General features: G+C 34.1%; 1 protein-coding gene and 1 long non-coding RNA gene across 14 annotated transcripts in view; both read left to right on the forward strand.

The window, feature by feature from the left end:
* The window catches only part of LOC147842515 (uncharacterized), a 199,899-nt gene that overhangs the window by 37,922 nt on the left and 140,053 nt on the right, over nt 1–21,924 (forward strand). The gene's annotated exons all lie outside the window — the stretch shown is intronic.
* lhx2b (LIM homeobox 2b) lies at nt 1,169–20,319 on the forward strand. 13 transcript variants are annotated; one of them, XR_015497311.1, is made up of 7 exons: nt 1,169–1,743; nt 1,989–2,151; nt 3,427–3,629; nt 4,711–5,081; nt 7,981–8,186; nt 15,941–17,077; nt 17,992–20,319. XR_015497311.1 is itself a non-coding variant. In NM_001040010.3 (7 exon segments), coding segments are annotated over 5 exon segments (1,284 nt in total). In that variant the 5' UTR covers nt 1,250–1,938; the 3' UTR covers nt 16,232–17,284; nt 17,319–17,489; nt 17,519–17,890.

A 21,924-nucleotide genomic window follows, 5' to 3' on the forward strand; every position in this document is an offset into this window, starting at 1 on the left:
GACTTAAGAAAAGTTTATCTTTTACTGTTAACATCATCATCTCTTATACTGGATGGAATGAATAAGTAAAACAAATATATGACCTTTTGGGATTTGGAACCAGTTGGCTTTCATATGAGGTACAAATGAGGGCGGCCATTAATAATGGATGATCCGAGAAATTCATTGTGAGTTGCTTTGCAAATACGCACATAGAGATGTTTTAATTTTATATAGGATATATAATTATAACAATGACTATTTTCTATGTGTCTTTTGGATGCAATAATACACGCCAAAAAACATAAAATATTTTAAAATAATAAAGAAATGCACATACATCTGAAAAATATTGATGTTTGCATTTACATTGATACGTGCAGTTTTCAGTAATCACAGCGCTCGGCAGCGCTTTATAGAACAATACAGGTTAGAGTGAGCAAAAAGCAGGTTAGATTGATGAAACAGCCGAATTCACTGTGACACTGACATTAATTGGACTCCTCACAGATACCCTGAGTAGTGCATTCAGTGCTGTCAGTAGGGCAGAGACTATTCCGCTCTTCTGGGTCCTTTTGTTTAAAGCAGTCACGGGGCTCTCTGTCCGGGGCCGACGCTAGCTGCGTTACACCCGTTTTGTTGACTAAAGCAGATCAATCTGACAACCGATGAACTCAAATTGATGGTTAAAAAAAACAACCAGAAATTACCACGTTTAGCACTGCATCGCACAAGACATCAATGTAGAGTATGTTATTAAATATAGCTCATAATTTAATTAATAAAGTCACAAGTCGGAGAGATGTCCACTTCGCTAAAATGAAATAGTCTGTAAGTGTAAGATTAACTAAAAAATGCCAATGGTTACTTTATATATATATATATATATATATATATATATATATATATATATATATATATATATATATATATATATATATATATATATATATATAAACGAAAGCTTTAAATTAAATCTATGTATAGGCTATTTAGCCTAAATAAATGAATAAGTCGTTAAAACAAAATGTCTCGAGTTACCATCAAATTTCCGTCCAGTTGACATTAAAATCCATGCAACAATACGATAGAGTGCGTATATCAAGAGTTTGAACAGCCAATAATCACGAACGGAACGGCGTGACGTCAAAGTCCCGGTAGAAAAGGCGCGTTGGGTTTGCGCACGTTTGGAGAGGGAAGAGCGCAGGGAACCTCACTGTCTTCACTGGATTACACAAACCAAAAGTGTCCTCAACTCCTCCTCCTTCTCAGTTGCTTACATGCTGATCATACTGCATGCGGGACGAACATCACCACATCCACAGCCAATACTGCATATGACAGGACAACCGTCTCATTTGTTAGAATAAACCTTTGAGCTGATTTTTACGCGCTGAAGCCTACTGAAGTTGGACATTTTATTTATTAATTTTTTTTTGGTGCGTGTGATGATGACAAACTGTCGTGGAGGAGGTGAAGAGATGAAGATATAGCCACTTGCAAAATCTGAATCATCGTTATAGTCGTTCCTCCCAAGGATTATATACTATTTTATATTCTTCTGCAATATCGGATTTTTTTCTCGGTTTGCGCGTGTGATGTGCGCCAGCAAACAATCTCCAAGACTGATTTCCGAAAAGGCGAAAAAGACAAACTGAGATCTCCATACTGGCAAATGCACGTCCAAAATGTGGTAACTGAAAGTTGCTCACGGAAGAAATAGGAGGGTCCAGTGTCACACATGTAGAGGGGCTTCAGTAGCTGGTATGTCCTCAAAGCTCCGGAATGCTCTCATAGGCTAAACCAATCTGGGCTGCATGCTTTGCGATCTCTGATATACTCTGATGCATTTCAAAGAATCCGTCAGAATACAGAGCTGACAGTTCTGATAAACGAGTGCCGTTCAGACCGATCAGACACTGCAAACGGGAATTATTTAATGAGAGCGAGAAAGGTCATATGAACTGCACAGGGCTAGAAGTGCGTCTCACGGAAATCTTGGGTTGCAGATCTGACGGAAACACGTGCTATTCGGTCTCATCTGCGGCAACGATGCTTTTCCACGGTCTGCCTGGAGGCGAGATGCATGGTGTTATGGAAGAAATGGAGCGGAGAGGAAAGAGCGATTCGGCGACTATCAGCTCGGCCATAGATATGGGGGAAACAGAGACGGTAGGAGAAAAGCCATGCCTCTCGCTCCAGGCGCTTGCCTGGAAATTATGACAGCCTATGTTAACTGAACCGTTATTCCAACAGTGATATAGAGAGGCCCAAAGATCTGATTATGATCCATTTTAAACTTCAAACTTCTACGAAGCTAAAATTAAGGGCCTTGTTTTCAATGCAATTCTTGTAAATCTTTTGTCATGGATTACAGATAGTTAGGCTACGATTTTAGCAGTCTAGTTTAATTTCGATTGTAATAGTGTGATTATTCGATACAAAAAATTGTGAAATAACTTAACATTAGAAATTAGTAAAATCTCTGTTCGGTTAAGCATAAAAATATCGATATAGTTCAAAGAAATTGTAATTATTTATCAAAGGCGTGCACATGCAGCGCTGCCAAACTTTAAGTTAGTGAATATGTACAATTATAAAGTGTAAATGTTTCATAATATATGAGTGAGATAATTAGGCTATGATAAAATAACCATAAGTCATTGTAATCGAATACAATTAATTATTTTCTGGCCTGTATTATCTGTGATTAACAACAAAACAAGACAATGGCAAAGCTTCACGGTTAAATCCTTTGGCATGACAGATTTTTAGCATTTTCTCTAATAGCAGTGCACTTAAAATATATGTGGCAATTCAAATTCTAAATGTATATAACAAAATGTAAATCCATAACTACACAAAGAAATTATAAAGGATTTAATTTTACGACTTAAATGTGAATATAGGATTTTCAGATTGTTTGCTGTCGTCTATATAAAGCCACAAAACACGATCAAACACAATAAAAACACACCTCTGATTAATTTACTTAAAAATGCATTGGATTTTACGAAATTCTTATGTTAAAAGTGAAAAAACACGCAAATGGATGCATGCACAATATAATACATTCTATCTGTTGTATCCTCTTTATATGCATGATCCTCCGTTGTCACGGGAAATGTTAAAAAAAATTAAAGTAGCCTATATATCGGCTCTTATTCACTCTAAACTTGTGTATTTATCTTCTGAATTTGTTCTCACGCCCCTCCCATTCTATACACAAGTGAGCACTATTTTACTCTTAGCATGTTTTTTTATACCCAGCAAATGCGTAAAATAGTGTTTACACTCATCCCTAAAGCCATTACCATTATAATTTACAAATCTGCCTTTTAATATCATTGCTGCAACATAAGAGAGAATGGTGGAGAAAAAAAATCTGTGTTTGTGTAAGATTGGGATTTGAGTTCGTGCATTTAATGAGTCTGTGTGTTTCCGCAGAACATGCCTTCAATCAGCGGGGATCGGGTGGCTCTGTGCGCCGGCTGCGGAGGCAAGATTTCGGATCGCTACTACCTGCTCGCCGTGGACAAGCAATGGCACATGCGCTGTTTGAAGTGCTGCGAGTGTAAACTGAACCTGGAGTCTGAGCTCACCTGCTTCAGCAAAGACGGAAGCATCTACTGCAAAGAAGACTATTACAGGTGAGCCAACTCATTTGGCTACGTAAAAAGTTGATTTTAAGTTCATTTTTTTCGCATTAGGAGTTTAGTTTTCGTTGTGGATAAATAATAAAAAGACAAAAGTTGTATTTTGTAAAGATATGCATTTGTTTGTAGATATATTACATCTATTTTCTTACTTCAATTTAACGAAAAACAAAGACGCAACTAATTTCCATTGTGGGTATAACAATAATGTTGTTTTAATGTATTTTTTTCTATTTAAAATACAAAATAATCAATGTCAATATTTCAGAAAGGATTGATTTTACTAAAATATGTTGTTTGCTCATAATAATCTTTTATGTTTGTTTAAATTAATAAAGCATCGGGATGTTTTTTGTCTATTGCCTTTTTTGGAAATTTCATGACGCAATAGGCCTCAAAATTATGTTACAAATTTCAGTAATCTAGAATACTACAAAAAGTAAAAAGGAAATAAAGTAAAAAACGATGCAACATGCATTAATCTCGTCGGAATATATCATGCAGAACTGATTTTTAACGCCATTTAAATATTTACATAACCAAAAGTTACTTATCTAACTCGTTACCTAAAGTAAATATGCTCTTTGTTTGGGAAAAAAAAACAGCAAACAACCTGTAAAAATTGTCCAAAAATAAATTATTATTTGATGTTTGTTTGCTACTTAGCTGACTGTGCATTGATTGTGTATGTCATTGCACAATTTAATAATCAAGAGGGAGGCGAGAGGCCTATTAAGATAATCATATGGCGTTTACCCATCGCCATGCTCACGTCAATCTCCATTGTAAGCAATTTAAGTAATTATTGGAGACGTGATTATTGAGACTGGATTCCACTGCGCGAGCTCACTACATTTGCTCGTGCATGCATCTGTTTAATGCGTTGTTTTACTTTAGCACAGTGCCAAGGATAACATCCAATATTTAAAATACAAATACAATCTAGAATTCTAAATGATGATTGATCCAAAGGTTATGGTGGGAAGCAGCTCATTTAATGTCAGGCTCGTGAGTGGTGGGTCCACCTTCTGCTTGAAGAGTGCTGAAAGGTCACAGCTGCTCTATTCTCCCGCAGAAGGTTTTCGGTGCAGAGATGTGCCCGGTGCCACCTCGGGATCTCGGCCTCGGAAATGGTCATGAGGGCCAGGGATTTGGTGTACCACTTGAACTGTTTCACCTGCACGACTTGCAACAAAATGCTGACGACTGGGGACCACTTCGGCATGAAAGACAGTCTGGTGTACTGCAGGCTACACTTTGAAACGCTCATCCAGGGAGACTTCCCCACGCATTTCAATCACACGGATGTAGCGCCTAATAAAGGACTGAGCAGCACGGGCCCTCTAGGACTGTCTTATTATAACGGCGTGAACACAGTGCAAAAGGGCCGGCCCCGAAAGAGGAAGAGCCCTGGGCCCGGAGCGGACTTGGCGGCGTATAATGCAGGTGAGACCATCGCTCATCTTTGTGTTTTTATTGTTGCTGCTGGTTAACTGTTCTAGTTTAAAGCTTTTGTAAATATTTTTATTATTGTTTTGCACGAGGTGTAAGTGGATTTCCTCTGTGAAAAATTGCAGAACTTTTTAAAACCGCGTAGTAGTGTACGCCTTAGGGTTTACAAAAGTTTTTGGGCGTCACTTTATAAAAACCTCAATAAAATCGCGTGACGAATTTATAAAAGCAAGCTATAATGTTGAAGTTTGGTCAAAAATAATGTTAGCTATTGAACAATATTATTATTAGTTTTAAGGAATCATGGTATGATTAATTAATCGCAAATACACGTGCAAAAACTGTTTTTGGAAATACGAAAAAGCGAAAACAAATGTTTAAAAAGACGGGGAAAAATTTTTTAAAAATGTATCCAAACCTGACCAAATCTAACAATAGTTAACCTAATTTTAAAAATCTAGATAGAAATAATAAGCCTTAATGCCTGCATTATTTCATGGATATTTTTCTTTCGAAATAATTTTAAAGGGCGTTTAATTAAATATAAATTAAATTGAAGTCAGTTAAGATTGTTTGTTAAAAAAACAGCCCATAAGTCATTATGGTTTTATGAAAGAATGCTTAGCAAAACAGCATAATAATATATTAAATATCTAGTTCTACATTGCATTTAGAAACGTTTCACAAATAATATGTTCGCTCCTTCACTACGCAAAAGACAAAAATGCGCCCGTTTTCAGACAATCGTCACACATCACAGATTTCTCCTGAGCACTTGAGCTTGTGCTGAACAATTTGGAACAACGTGACTTGTTCGCTCGGGCATTTCGGGCCCCTCAGCGGGGCATTTGGGCCCCTGCTTGAGGACCAAACAGAGGAATGATGACGACTACAGAGACTGACAAGTGGAAAATGGCTTAGATGCTATAGTCGAGACCTCCAGAAGATTAAATACAAGCGAAGAAAGAAAGAGAGAGAGAGAGAAAGAAACTTTTCCAGGCGAATTCAGATGAATTAATTAAGCCTGCCACGAATTTTTGGTCTAAAATGTTGTGCACGTGTCTAAACAAAGCATATTACTTTTATAATCGAGCTTTAATAAACGAAAACGCAACAATTCTCTTTGGCTCCAGTCAGATATGCATAAGAAAAGTAGATAATTTTATATGTCGCAGTGGCTTATATATTCAAGACTGCAACTAAACTATAAAATAAAGGTTTCATCATTCCTCCAAGCTATATTCCCACGTTAAAAAATGTGCAAATGCAATGTTTTTAAACTCACATTGTTTGCTTGCTTTGTAAATCTTGTTGTCTAGAGATTGTTAATTGAAGTTGGCAAATTTATCAGACCCGCGGTCTCGTTTGCTGAACTAAGCAGCTTCTGAAGCACTGTTAAATTTACATGGACTTAAAACGGAGGAGAAAAAAAGACAGAAATCAAATGAAACGTTTTGAAATCAGATCAACCGTTCGACAAAACACGAGTTAACTAGTGAGTGAACTTTGTTGTGTGTGTGTGTGCTCTCTTGAGTGTGAGACTCAGATCATTGCTGCCCCCATCAGCTCACACTTTAAACAACAGCACGAAGATCAAACCCTGAAAAATAAGAACAATAAAGACATCTTCTTTTTTGTTTATGCATCATTGCAATACTACAGTCACACAAATAATAACCCCGCGTTCAGATAACTATTCCTGGCACGCGTCGCTGTAGTAAAGGTAACAGTATTTCTCAATGACCATATTTATATGAGCAGGAAACATTTGTTCGCCATGTGCAGCGTTGTAAAGCATTCAAGGTTAATTATCCGAAGTGTTGATCAGACCATTTTTCAATGACTAATATTTGTAGTTGTCAGAGAAAACATAATTCTGAACTGTCATGCGTCTAGCAACACATAAACTTCTGCCAAGAATTTGGAACTGGCGCAAACACATTTCTGACACATTCAGACAGGCCTATCTCCTAAACACTTGTGTCCAAGGACGATAGTGTGAGCTTTTTTTTCCACAATCAAATCCTACACAAGACATCATAAAAACAGAATTGAAGATCTGGCCATATGTGGGGGGGGGGGTGGGGTTGACATAAAAATGGGAAAAATGCACCAGTGCTGAGGGTTTTGCACGAAAATATAGTGAATAAAAATCAGCTGCATGCATGCATATTTAGAATCAAACTGTTTTAGGAATAAAACAAAAAGAGCATGATGTAAAACTGCAATGCAGGCTTCCACACAATTCATTTATGTTGTATCAACACAAATAAAAAAAAATAATAAGTGGATTGAACTTAAAACAATTAAGTTTACCCCCAAAAAATGCTGAATTGTGTTGTTTAAAGCTTATTTTAAACAAGTAGTAATATATAAGCAGCAAAAATAAGTGTAAATTCCAGATTATTATGCATGCAATAAGTTGCAAACACTCTAAAAAAATATTCAAAGACGATTCCTTGGATTTACAAATATATATTTTTTTTTACGTTAAATGGTTGTAAACTATTTATTTGGGCTGAATTTAAGCAACAAAAAAAAAAAATAAGTTGAACATTATTAAATATAATTTGTTTGTTTAAATTCAACACAAATAAATTGTTTGCAACAGTTTTCCAGACATTATGTTGTTTCAGTGCACAAAATCAAGTCAAACTCAAGACTTAACACGATTCTGGAGTGCAATCAAACCTGAGATGCACCTCATTCTCATCACAGCATCTCATCACTATTAAAGGTTTTCAAAAATGTCTCTTCAAATGAATATAATTTGCATGTCTTAGGATAAGTTATTGATATGCATGGGCTATACAAAAAAAAAAGCTAAGCAGCACAAGTAATGCATACAAGAGGATCTCAGCTAATCTGTTTTTGATTATATTTCAATATTCAGCATTGAGCTGCAATGAGAACGATGGCGATGCGATGGACAGAGACTCACAGTACAGCAGCAGCCAGAAGACGAAGCGTATGAGAACGTCATTTAAACACCATCAGCTGAGGACCATGAAGTCGTATTTCGCCATCAACCACAATCCTGACGCCAAGGATCTGAAACAGCTGGCCCAGAAAACAGGACTCACCAAGCGCGTCCTACAGGTCAGAAACAAGTTGGTTCTGCTTTTAGTTTTGCTTTATATGTTAAATGAAACTTTGGTCCCACTTTATAAATCAAATTCAAGCTGTATTTGTCAGAGTCATTCACACAGTAAAATAAATGGTTCAATTTATATAAGCTGAGTTTAAACAAACAAATCAAGTTGAACATCGCTAAATTTAATTTGTTTAAATTCAGTCCGTATAAATTGTTTGCAACCATAAACTTTAGTAAATCCAATGAATAATTTTGATATGCAGTGAAATGCTTACACAACCACTCGTGACCTTAAAACAGTGACAATAAAAACAAAATAAAATAATGATAATGTCAATAGAATCTAAATAATGCAGAAATGGAAGTTATGCAATAAAATTAAAGCAAATATTAAATATTTAAGACTTTCAATATAGTGTATATGGCTGTAGAAAAAACTACAAAATAAAAAAATACATAAAAAAGCTGTCTGTACAAATAGAAAGATGGTCATGTCTGGGCACAAGAGAAGAAGGAGTGCATACACTCTAATATTAAGTGACTTTTAAGTACACTATATTGACTAATATGTACTTCAATCAAAATATAAATACAAAATCAAACAAAAGGTGCTCAGGGGTAGCTTAAATAATGTGTCGGTGCTATTTATGAAAGGGATTTATCAGAAAAAAGAGCAAAAATCAGTCTAAAGCACTTGAAAAATGTATTTAAAAGCCTTTATTGACATTGCTATTCCTTAAAACTGCCATTTTTAAGGAAGTTTTAAGGCATAGCCATGTCAATAAAGTCTTTATAATATTTTTCTTCCACATTTTCCAGAGTGCTTTGGGCTGATTTTTATGTTTGATTACAATGTACTTAATGTTTTAATAATGTATTGCAGCTTTAAAGTACACTATATTAACTAATATGTACTTCAATCAAAATATAAATAGAAAATCAAATAAAAAGTGCTCAGGGGTCGCTTAAATAATGTGTCGGTGCTCTTTGGGTAAGTGATTCATCAGAATAAAGAGCAAAAATCAGTCCAAGGCACTTAAAAAAATATGGAAAAAATATTAAAAGCCTTTATTGACATTCCTATTTCTTAAAACTCTTATTTTAAAGGAGGTTTTAAGGATTAGTGATCTCAATAAAGGCTTTTTAATATTTGTCTTCCACATTTCCGAGTGCCTTGGACTAATTTTTGCTGTTGAAATACAATGTACTTAATGTATTAATAATGTGTTACATAAAGTACACTTTATTAACTAATATGTACTTCAATCAAAATATAAATAGAAAGTCAAACAAGAAGTGCTCAGGGCCAGGGGTAGCTTAAATAATGTGTCAATGCTCTTTGGAAAAGAGATTCATCAGAATAAAGAGCAAAAATCAGTCTAAAGCACTTGAAAAATGTTTTTAAAAGCCTTTATTGACATTGCTATTCCTTAAAATTGCTGTTTTTAAGGAAGTTTTAAGGCATAGTCATGTCAATAAAGGCTTTTTAAAATTTTTCTTCCACATTTTCCGAGTGCCTTGGACTGATTTTTGCTGTTTAAATACAATGTACTTAATGTATTAATAATGTATTGCAGCTTTAAAGTACACTTTATTAACTAATATGCACTTCAATCAAAATATAAACAGAAAATCAAACAAAAAGTGCTCAGGGGTAGCTTAAATAATGTGTCGGTGCTCTTTAGGAAAGGGGTTCATCATATTAAAGAGCAAACATCTGTCCAAGGCACTTGAAAAATGTATTAAAAAGCCTTTATTGACATTGCTAGTCCTTAAAATTGCCATTTTTAAGCAGTTTTAAGGCATAGCCATGTCAATAAAAGCTTTTTAATATTTTCTTCCACATTTTTAGAGTGCTTTGGACTGATTGTTTTTTTTTTTTAATACAATTAATGTTTAAATAACACATTGCAGCTTAAAAGTACACTATATTATCCAATCTATAACTGTACTTTAATCAAAATATAAAAAGAAAATCAAACAAAAAGTGCTCAGGGGTAGCTTAAATAATGTGTCGATGCTCTTTAGAAAAGGGATTCATCAGAATAAACAACAAAAATCAGTCTAAGACACTTGAAAAATGTAGGAAAAAAAAAAAGCCCTTATTGACATGGCTATTTCTTAAAAACTGCCATTTTAAGGAAGTTTAAAGGTATAGCCATGTGAATAAAGACTTTTTAATTTTTTTGGAATTTTTTTCGAGTGCTTTGGGCTGATTTTTTTAAAAATACAATGTACTTAATGTATTAATGTATTGCGAACACTTCTAGTGTTATTGAGTTATACGGTAGCATCAAAGTCAATTTAACCACATGTACAGGATATACAGATCATCGAAACTGCGTTCCTCTCAGACCCTAGGTGCATATCAGATAATATTAATACAAAACATTTTAAAAAGAAATTATAATAAATACAATAACACATATCCTATAGTTTACAAATATGTAAGTAAAAATAAAAATTGTATACAATACAATTGCAATTAAGGGCATATAGCAAGGAGTCAACTTCTCCGCTGAACTTCAACTCTGAAAACTGTACTGACACAGTTTCAATCTACTAAAACGTCTATGTTGAGCTGCTTTGACACAATCCACATTGTAAAAGCGCTATAGAAATAAACATGAATAGAATGGAATTGAGTGCAAATAAGAGTAGTGCAGATGCAAAGCAGTATGTCCTGCAAAAAGCTTGTAGATATGACAGTGACAGTGTCTTAATAATATACAGGGAGGTAGTATGATGTAACCAGATGCGGGTAGAGTGGGGATTAAGTGTTTGGTTAAGGTGTAAGGGAAGGTCAACAGTGTAATTACATTAATTACAGCAGGCATGTATTAAATCAAGTATAAGTTGAATGTAAAAACATGTATTTACACAATCAAGTACGTTGTAATGAATTACTAATTTCAGTAATCAGTTAAGGCCACATAAAATAAAGTGGCACCAAAATGTTTGGTAAAAACACCTTCCTCCATTTTCAGCAATACGTCAGACTGCTTAAATGATTTAAGGAACATATATTGCATGCATGCAAATACAATTACTTGCCTGTTCTCTTTAATGCAATGAAATTCATTCGTTCCTGAAAAAGAGAAGTGTGAATTATTTACAGTGAATTAATGCACAAAGCATATTTGTGTATAAAAGAACCAGCTGTCGGTTAGACTTTGCACTTGTTATCATTAGTTAACACGAACAAACAATGAAAAATATAATTTAAAGCATTTATTAATGATCTAACAATGTTCAGTTGTATTTTCATTAACTACACTTAGATATTTGGACTAGAAACAAGTCAAACTCTATCAATTCCTAAATCAAGAAGCAATTGTACTTAGAAAAGTTTTAAACATACAGTTTTGTTTTCTAAAATATGTCAAAAATAATTGAGTTTTTCACTTAAAACAAGCTAAAACTAAGGTTTATTTTACGTACCCCACTGGTTTTGCTTGTTTTAACCCTTTAACTGCCTACTCTGCCAAAAGGTTGCCCATATTTTGACTGATTCAAATGATTGTTAAAGACATTTTTTTTAAAAAATGACTGTTTTGTCATGAACAATGTTTGAACAATGGCTCATGCTGCATTGTAAAGAAAAAAATCACTAATAAATAAAATGTATTATTTATTATAATTAGATATAATAAATATAATTAAATATAAATAAATATTATAATAATTTATTATAATAAGAAATAAAAATCAAACAAATGTAATCCTCTTGCACTGCTACACTTGATTTTGGTTTTGTTATAAAAAAAAACTATAAGAAAACGTGTTAAATAAGAATCTGAAATATGTTATGGTTTACTTAAAAAAATAAAGATGATTTAGTATTCAAAAATGTTTTATTTTTATAATTTTTTAAAAATAAATTAGTTTAAGACTTGATTTTTTTCTGATTTTCATAGTATATGTATTAATTCTGTTACTTTTAGCATAAACCGACATATCAAGCATTTGGTATAGGCTGATATTTTAGTAATGATGTGATGTGTTGGACAAAATTCATTGAGTGTGTTAACTAGCGACATTAGGAGTTAAGAAATCCAAATTCAAATATTTTTTTTCTTGGTGGGGCAGTTAAAGGGTTAATGAAAAACCCACTTAACTCTGACATGTTTTAGCATTTTATTCTTGTCAAAAATGCTTCTTGATTTAAGAAATATTAAATATTTGCAACTAGAAACAAGAAATAGCAGTAAGAAAAACAGATTTTTTTTTTTTGGTTTTTTGCTGTGTAATATTAATAAAGATAAAAGATATCAAAACAAATGCCAGGTTTACTCTTAATAGATGTGATTACTTGAAAATAACTTCAACCAATGTTGTATTCCACAATAAGTTCAACACTGTTAAGTTGAAATAATGTTAACAAATGTGTACTCATTGCAAAGTGTTGAGGAGTGAAGCTCATAATCGAATGCAACTCACATACCCGATCTCCTCAATGGAATAATATTCATTAGCTCCCCTGAAAAAGAGAGAAATCTAATTAATTACACATAAATCTGCAAATAAAAGGCTCGTATTAAGAAACAGCTGTTCAGCAGATATCACGGTAAAAACTTAAATACATTTAAGTCCCCCCCCAAAAAACAGAAGTCAAATAAAATCTCGAAGCGCCAATTATCACGAGCAGAAAACAAAGCTGTCGTTCAGTTTGATGAGACTAACGTTTGTCCCATGAGCCTCATGCAATTTTGATAACACTTTACAATAGGGCTGCATTAGTTAATGCATTTAACAAACAGTAGACAATGCATGGTAACACTTTATAATAAGTTTTTTTTAGTTAATGCATTTACTAAGATGAACTAATCATGAACAACACTTGTACAGCATGTATTAATCATAATTGAACATTTACTAATGCATTATTAACATCCAAGTCCACGCTTGTTAACATTAGTTAATGCACCATGAGTTAACATGAACTAACAATGAACTACTGTATTTTCATTAACTAATGTCTACTAACAAGAATAAAAACTGTAGTAAATTTATGTATTTATTTATTTATTTTATTTATACAGGGACAATGTACAACATGACATGTTGTGCCAGAGTTAGCTATAAGCTAATTTACATCTGTAGTCCCTGGGCAGAAAGTAACAAATTTATTGTTCATTGTTTGTTCTTGTTAGTAAATGCATTAATTAACATTAACTAATGAACCTTATTGTAAAGTGTGACCGAATGCATTTATTACAATATATTTAAGTTAGGTTATGAACATATTGTTGTTCATTGTTAATAACAGTAATGTTAACATGTATGAATTTGGATTTTAATCATGCACAATTGAATGTTTAAATATGATTAGCAAATGCAGTCATACTTTACAGTACAGTTTCATTAGTTAATGTATTTACTCACATGAACTAATATGAACAAAACCGGTAGATCATTAATTAATTAATCATATTTCAACAATTGCTAATGTTTCATTAAAATGCATGCAAATCCATGCTTGGTAACTTTAGATAATCCACTGTGAGTTAACATTAACTGTATTTTCAATAACTAATGATAAATAGCATGAACAAATACCATAATAAATGTATTGTTCATTATTTGTTAATGTTAGTAAATGCATTAACTAATACAGCCTTATTGTGTGACCATAAATGCTGTACATGTATTGTTCATAATTAGTAAATACACTAACTAATGAACCCTTATTGTAAGGTGTGACCATAAATGCTGTACAAGTATTGTTCATATTTAGTAAATACACTTACTAATGAAACCTTATTGTAAAGTGACCATAAATACTGTAAAAATATTGTTCATAAATAGTAAATACATTAACTAATGAAACCTTATTGTAAGGTGTGACCATAAATGCCATAGGCAGAGCGTGTGTAAGGCTGGGGAAGGCTTAGCCTCGCCGTGGCCAGAGATCAAGGAGATAGCAGCAAATAAAAGACTGCATTGAAAACATTTAACAGGTATTAGGTGGACGAATGTAATCGAATGTTGATGATTAACAGAACGCTTTAGTTATTGTAAGTGTGTCAATCAAATTTAAAGTCCCCCTCCTGCACAAAAATGGAACTGTCCAACTCTGAAAACGAAGCCAGAAGTGCTGGCCAGACGACTTTTCGGATTTGCTGGTCAACAACATAAGTAATAAATAGACAAATGAGTATTACGAGAGAGGTATAATAATATATTATTCTAGTTTAACTTGTTTTCAGCATTAAATGAAATCTTATTCGCAGTGTTGTGGGAAAAGTAATAGGCCTACCTTACAATCTAGTCACTTAAAAAGTACTTAAATGTGTTTCTTAGCTACTTTTTAAGGAAAGTAGTGTGAAAGTATGTGTTATTTATTAATTTATATGGGTTTTTTTAAGAGTTGCTTTAGGCTTATTTAGAACTGCTTGTTTGCAGTTCTTAAGCATAAACTTAATTTTTCAAACCATTAATATATAATATAATATAATATAATATAATATAATATAATATAATATAATATAATATAATATAATATAATATAATATAATATAATACAATACAATACAATACAATACAATATAATATAATATAATATAATATAATATAATATTATATAATATAATACAATACTATACAATACAATACAATACAATATAATTAAATTAAATACAATAAAATATAATATAAAATAATATAATATAATATAATACAATACAACATAATATAATATAATATAATATAATATAATAAAATTAAATATAATGTAATATAATATAATATAATATAATATAATATAATATAATATAATATAATATAATATAATATAATATAATAAAATTAAATATAATATAATATAATATAATATAATATAATATAATATAATATAATATAATATAATATAATATAATATAATATAATATAATATAAAACAGTGTGGGCCATTTATATGGATACACCTTAATAAACTTATTGAGAATTTTACAAAAAAACAAAAAAACAAAAACAATGGTGTGCTTGGTTTTAAACATAACTTAATTATTTCATGAGTTATTTACAAGCCCCCTACACATACTAATGTACCACAAACAGGATGTTAATATCACCAACCATTCCCATTTTATTAAGGTGTATCCATATAAATGGCCCACCCTGTATAATATAATATAATATAATATAATATAATATAATATAATATAATATAATATAATATAATATAATATAATATAATATAATATAATATAATATAATATAATATAATATAATATATACTTTCCTTGTGATGGGTTGCGGCTGGAAGGGCATCCGCTGAGTAAAACATATGCTGGAAAAGTTGGTTGGCGGTTCATTCCGCTGTGCCCGCCCCTGATTAATAAAGGGACTAAGCTGAAAAGAAAATGAATGATCATATTATATACAATGCATTATATTTATTATTATTATATAGATTATTATATAGTGGGTGAGTTTAATAAAATAATTTTATGTGCGTGTTGAATGTAACAGATGTTTGTTGATAGGCGGTGCTTTTGTTGAAACCTCTATGATAAACTCTGTACAAGTATTGTTCATAATTAGTAAATATAATAACTAATGAAACCTTATTGCAAAGTGTGACGATAAATGCTGTTCAAATATTGTTCATTATTAGTAAGTATATTTATTAATGAAACATTATTGTGAGGTGTGACCATAAACGCTGTGCAAGTATTGTTCATAAATAGTAAATACCTAATGAAACTTTAAGTGTGATTTACAAGTACATTTTTTTTGTATGCTGTCTGGTTTTCAGGTGTGGTTTCAGAACGCTCGAGCGAAGTTCAGACGAAATCTTCTGCGTCAGGAGAACACCGGTGTGGACAAGGCTTCAGATGGGTCAAACTTGGCTGGAGGAACGCCGTCCGGACCTGCATCGGAGATATCAAACGCCTCCATGAGCCCTTCCAGCACCCCGACCACCCTCACAGACCTGACCAACCCCACAATGCCCACCGTCACCTCCGTACTGACCTCTGTCCCGGGCAGCCTGGACGTTCACGAATGCCGGAGTCCATCGCAAAGCACCTTAACCAGCCTCTTCTGATGCACAGACACTAACAAGTCACCTTTATCTGCTCCCTAAGAAGACCGATCATGGATGCATCCATCATTTTACCCCACTGCAAAAACAAAAAGAGTTCTTGCTTAGTGTTTCTGTCTCATTTTCAAGTTACAAATGTGTTAGATGAAGATTAACAAGTGAAAGAAGCGCCACTATTTGCTCATTTACACACACATAAAAAGACTTTTGTTTCTTGTTCAGGCTACTTATTTAAAATTAGCTGAAACAACACAACTCTTAAGTTTGTTTTGGGACAACCTAATTGTTTTATGTTCAATTCACTTAAATTCGTAAAAAACGACTATGTTAGATTAATTAATGTGTGTTGGGACAACATTAAGGAATCGTGTGGAACCCCACTGTACATTGTAAAAAATCCTGGCTTCCATATAATCGATTTGTGTTGGGAGAACATAATTGAATTAAGTTAGCCTATTAGGTTTTACAAATTTAAGCTGAATGTAGAAGAATTAAGTTGTGCCAAATAAACTCAAGAATTATGTTGTTTTAGCTCATTTCGAATAAGTAGTTTGAACAAAAACAACAAATGTCATTCCTTTAGGGAAAAAAAATGCACGGTTCCGCACAATTCATTCATGTTGTCCCAACACAATTTGATTGAATTAACTTAACACTTTTTACAAATTTATGTCGATTTAACATAAACAAATTAAGTTGTCCCAATGAAATCTCAAGAATTGTGTAGTTTCAACTCGTTTAGTTTGAACTAGCAAAAAAAAAAAATTTTTTTCGTGTGTTGTTTTTGGAGTGTATCAAGTAATTTGCTTGAGTAAATGCATGGTAATTTAACCCTTTATATAGTAAAGAGTCATATATCTGACCCAGGACATCAAAGCATTGTTGCATAGGTATATTTCTCAACAGTAGCCAAAAATACATTGTATGAGTCAAAATGACAGATTTTTATCTTAAACATCACTTGGATAGTGCGTAAAGATCATGTCCATGTAGATATATTGTATATTTATTATCATAAATATATCAAAACTTAATTTCTGATTAGTAATATCAGCCTGATCTCACAAGGAAACGTAAGTATTTTACCTTTTGTCAGTTTAGTGGCGAAAGTTCAGTCGTACGAAAATGTGCGATTTTAAAAAGGAGGCATGGCACCCAACCCTACCCCTAAGCCCAACCGTCACTGGGTGATGAGCAAATCGTACTAAATTGTACGAATTAGATTGTGCGAATTCATAAAAATTAGCCACTAAATCAAAAAGTCACAAATTGCCGTGAGATTGCATTGGTAATATACGTTCCTAAGAGCTAACTTGGCCAACTTTTCAAAGTATTTAGCTAATTTCGGACCCTCAGATTTCAGATTTTCAATTATTCAAATCTCAGCCAAACATTGTCCTATATTCTTAAAAAGTATACATTATTGTAAAACTTATTAATCTAACTTTCAGGTGGGGATTCAAAATCAATAAGAAATCCAACTAAAAATATCCAACCAAACTCACCTTCCTTTCCAAGCAAACCTTTGCCAACTTTATGATCAAGAGGCAAACCAAGTTCCTCTTGGATCTGTAATTATTCATTCATTCATTGTCCTACGGCTTAGTCTTTATTTATGAGGTCCCCACAGTGGAATGAACCACCAGCTATTCTAAAAAAAAAAAAGTATAAATTAATGTAAAACTTATTTATTCAACTTTCAGGTGATGTATAAATCTCAATTGCAAACAAAATTAACACTTATGATTGGTTTTGTGGTCTAGGGTCACATAGGGTATCTTCATTGACATTCAGTACAATATAATTCATATTTTTTAATAGCCTTAAGTGTTCAAAAGTCTTCAACAGTAAGACTGCAGGGTCCCTATAAAGCAGGGGTGCCCAAACCTTTTCTTATGAAGGGCCAAAAAAAACAAATATAACTGAGAGCTGTGGGCTGAAGGTAAACATATTAAACTGTATTACAAATTTGCCATGGGTAATTTACAAATTGTTACAAAATCATTTAAAAATAAATAGTAAGAATTAAATCATGTTAGAGTAACTAATGCATTGTAATTTGTTTTACATTTTATAATTAACTTATTACAACGAAAACAAACAATTCGGTTTGTAACACAATGGACATTTAAATAAATCTGATTCATTAAATTAAAGAGACACGGTGACGCAGTGAGTAGCGCTTTCACCTCACAGCAAGGAAGTCGCTGGTTCGAGCCCCGGCTGGGTCAGTTGGTATTTCTGTGTAGTGTTTGCATGTCCTCCCTGTGTTGGCATGGGTTTCCTCTGGGTGCTTCCCCCACAGTCCAAACACATGCACTATAGGGGAATTGGGTAAGCTAAATTGTCCGTAGTGTATGCGTGTATGTTCTGGTCCTCTAGATTTGAGGTTGAGTGTTGGGCTAGCAACTCGCCTCATAAAAACTTAACGTTACGAGACACCAATATGGTGCGGCTAAATAACGACTTCGATACAAATGGCCATGGGAGTAAGTAAGTAATTCAAGCTTGCTTATTTGTAAGCTCATCGATAAAACAAAGAAACAAACGATTACATTAAATTACAAATGGCAGTCTTTAGCCTCCTTTAAGAGCAACCGACTCCCAGCTCAGAGCGGGTTGGGTGTAGTAGGACCAGATTATATATGGGGGCTCGTCCGGGATGGGAATGAAGTTTGGGAGCGTGAGTGTTATGGAGGGGGGTGAGTGTTGCTCTTTTTGTTAGAGCAACCGATTCCCATGCGGAAAGTCGCCGGTTTGATCCCAGCTTAGAGCGGGTTAGGAGGTGTAGGACCGGCAGGGTTACATTGATCCCATGACCCAGATGGGAGTGAGGTTTACGGGGTGAGTGGAGAGAAGGCCAGCTAGTGAAGTGCTATGCATGTAAACCTCACTCTGACCTCTAGCGATAGGTGCTAGAGGTCATGGTCTTTAGCCTCCTTGTTAGAGCAACTGACTCTCATGCAAAGAATCGCCGGTTCGATCCCAGCTCAGAGTGGGTTGGGTGCATTAGGACCGGTCGGTTACATCTAAGGGTTAAGAATCTTTCAATATTTGTACTTGAAAATGAGACAACAATACTGAGCAGGATGCTATTTTTTCTTTGCAGCGCCGGCCTCACCAGTCATCTAAATCTGAAACTGTTCTTGCAAAGCATAGCTGGTGTTCATGTAGACGTGCACAACTAGTCATTCACTACATCTGTCTGATACTCAAACCGATCTACCTGGGCATCTTTTGTACCTTTACAGATGTGGGGAAAAAACTAAACGAAATTCAGACTGAAAAAAAAGACACTGCTTTGGCCGTGAGCCTCTTTAGAGTATTGCATCTTTGGCCAGACTCAAGTTTCACTGAAGGATCTGTTGATAATAGACTGATTTGCATTTTTATTTCCATGTGTTTTTTGGTTTGTTTGTTATTTTGGTCCCCAATCGTGTTTACAAAGAGACACTCGAGCTGCAGCTTACGGGAAAATCCAAACCTCTTATTTATATCCACGCACAGGGGTCACGGTGTGAGGAAACTGGATTATAATGTGAAGAGCGAAACTGTCACGTGCCTTATCCTGCAGCGTAGTCACCGAAGCCCCTTTAGCGATATGCTAAACGAACGGCGTGTGTTTTAATTTGTCGAAATGAATCTTCACACGCGTGCAGAGGAAGAGCTGATCGTAATACTCTCATTCCAACATATTACCTCACTCAGAAATCACTGGATATGATTGCAGTACGTATGAACACCCGTCCATCTCATGCACTAGGAGAGAAAAGCCGAGAGTTTGTACAAAAGACAACTCATCGCAAAACAAACACTGATTAATGGAACGAAGCGCTTGTTTTCCCCCTCATTCGGTTAGGTGACTTTTGTTTTTTTGTTTTTCCCTCAACCATTAAGATGTGACAGTGTTGGAGACAGGGTACATGTTTCCATGGTAACCAGAGGCTGCTTGTTGAAATGCTGTACAGTTTTGACAGATTATTGAGAAATTTCGAGTCCACTCCCTGCAGTACAATACCCCCATCCTCCCTCTCTCTCCTCTTTGATGTAAATCTTCAGTTCTGTAAAAAATATTAAAAAATGAATCACTATTTTTTGTGGTGGTCCTCATTATTTTACCAATTTCAAAGCATTTTATGTAACTATAGAAAGACGGTGATGCTGGTGTTAGCGCACATCCACGAATCTAAAGGGTGCTTAATAGATTAAGATGGTGCCAGTTTTATCAGTGTTGTCATGGTAATTTATAATGAAGGATCTCCAATGCAAATCTCAAATGCACTTGTGGTATTTGATACACATCACACACATTACATGGTTTGCATTTTGATCAATATATTTATTATATTTTATTACTATATTTATGTTTATTTTTTAATTATAATTAAACCAAATTTTGTTCATTAAATGCTGTTTTTCCCTTTTAAAGTTGTTTTTTTTTGTGCATTACGCTTTGTTTTTCCAATTAATATTTTCTGAGAGAAAAAATAAATCAATTACTGATACATTTTAATTATTTACAACCACTAAATTGTCATTCAGTGTAGTAATAATTTATTCATTCATTCATTCTCTTTCTTGTGGCTTAGTCCCTTTATTAATCCGGGGTCGCCACAGCGGAATGAACCGCCAACTTATCCAGCAAGTTTTTACGCAGCGGATGCCCTTCCAGCCGCAACCCATCTCTGGGAAACATCCACACACACATTCACACACTACGGACAATTTAGCTTACCCAATTCACCTGGGGCCTCATGTATCAACGCTGCGTACGCACAAAAACTTTGCGTACGCCAGGTTTCACGCTCAGAATCGCTCACGTTTGGATTTACTAACAATGAACTGAACGTGGGAATGTACGCAGCTTCACGGCAGCTTTCTGGCTGGCGTACGCACATTTTTTGTGCGTGTCTGTTTTATTTCCATTGGCGACTCCTAGAGGCAGTTGTGTTAAATTCCTCTCTACAAAGTGTCTGAGCCTTGCAATGGCAGCTGTATGAGACGGGTTCAGCAGGTATATAAGGTTCCCCATACCACACATTTGACCAGCTAAACATTAAAGCACAATTTGCAGCAGTCGCTTGTTTTCCAATGTAATCTGAGCGATCTACTGCACGCACATTGCTATAAAGACACTATCTGAAGATGAATTTGCATATGTGAATCAGAAACATTTCCATTCAATAAATGTGCAAATAAAATATGATGCTTATTGATATGAACTTATTGATGATTCCTACTTGTCTTTCTCGTGATAAATAGTTGGCAAAATCTGATATGTAGCGGGGAAAAAACAAGAAAGAGTTCATCAGACGCTGGATTCGAGCCGAGCTCATGCTCGAACGTATCAATTCATGATCACATGCGTCTTACGAGGTGCGCCACTGAGGCTGTTAAGCGTCCTGCAACATTTTACAGATATAAACCACACTATTTCTTTTTTTTTAAATGCACTCAGTGCGATGTTCAGACCCAACTGTGTTAACCGCATCAGCTAAACTCTCCCACTCTATTTTTTTCTTTTGTTGTTAATTCCGGAGAACAAACTTGCAAATAACACCGCTTTTCTCCGGTCTACCTCCGAAAGCAGCACCTCCAATTCACATTCTGTTCAAAGTTTCTCTTTTTGCTTGATTTTGCCGTTGCTTTTTCGTTGGGTTTTTCCATTAGCATAGTCATTAGCATATTCATACGGG

The sequence above is a fragment of the Danio rerio genome, chromosome 8 (genome assembly GCF_052040795.2).
Source record: "Danio rerio strain M-AB ecotype USA chromosome 8, GRCz13ab, whole genome shotgun sequence".
NCBI lineage: Eukaryota > Metazoa > Chordata > Actinopteri > Cypriniformes > Danionidae > Danio > Danio rerio.

What these genes read in the sequence shown, in the direction of transcription:
- lhx2b (XM_087263967.1), top strand. Translation starts at nt 1,939, where the DNA reads ATGAACTGCACAGGGCTAGAAGTGCGTCTCACGGAAATCTTGGGTTGC. An exon ending in ATATGGGGGAAACAGAGACG is followed by an intron (nt 2,152 to 3,426) that starts GTAGGAGAAAAG and finishes GTGTTTCCGCAG; the next exon opens with AACATGCCTTCAATCAGCGG. An exon ending in TCACCAAGCGCGTCCTACAG is followed by an intron (nt 8,187 to 15,940) that starts GTCAGAAACAAG and finishes TCTGGTTTTCAG; the next exon opens with GTGTGGTTTCAGAACGCTCG.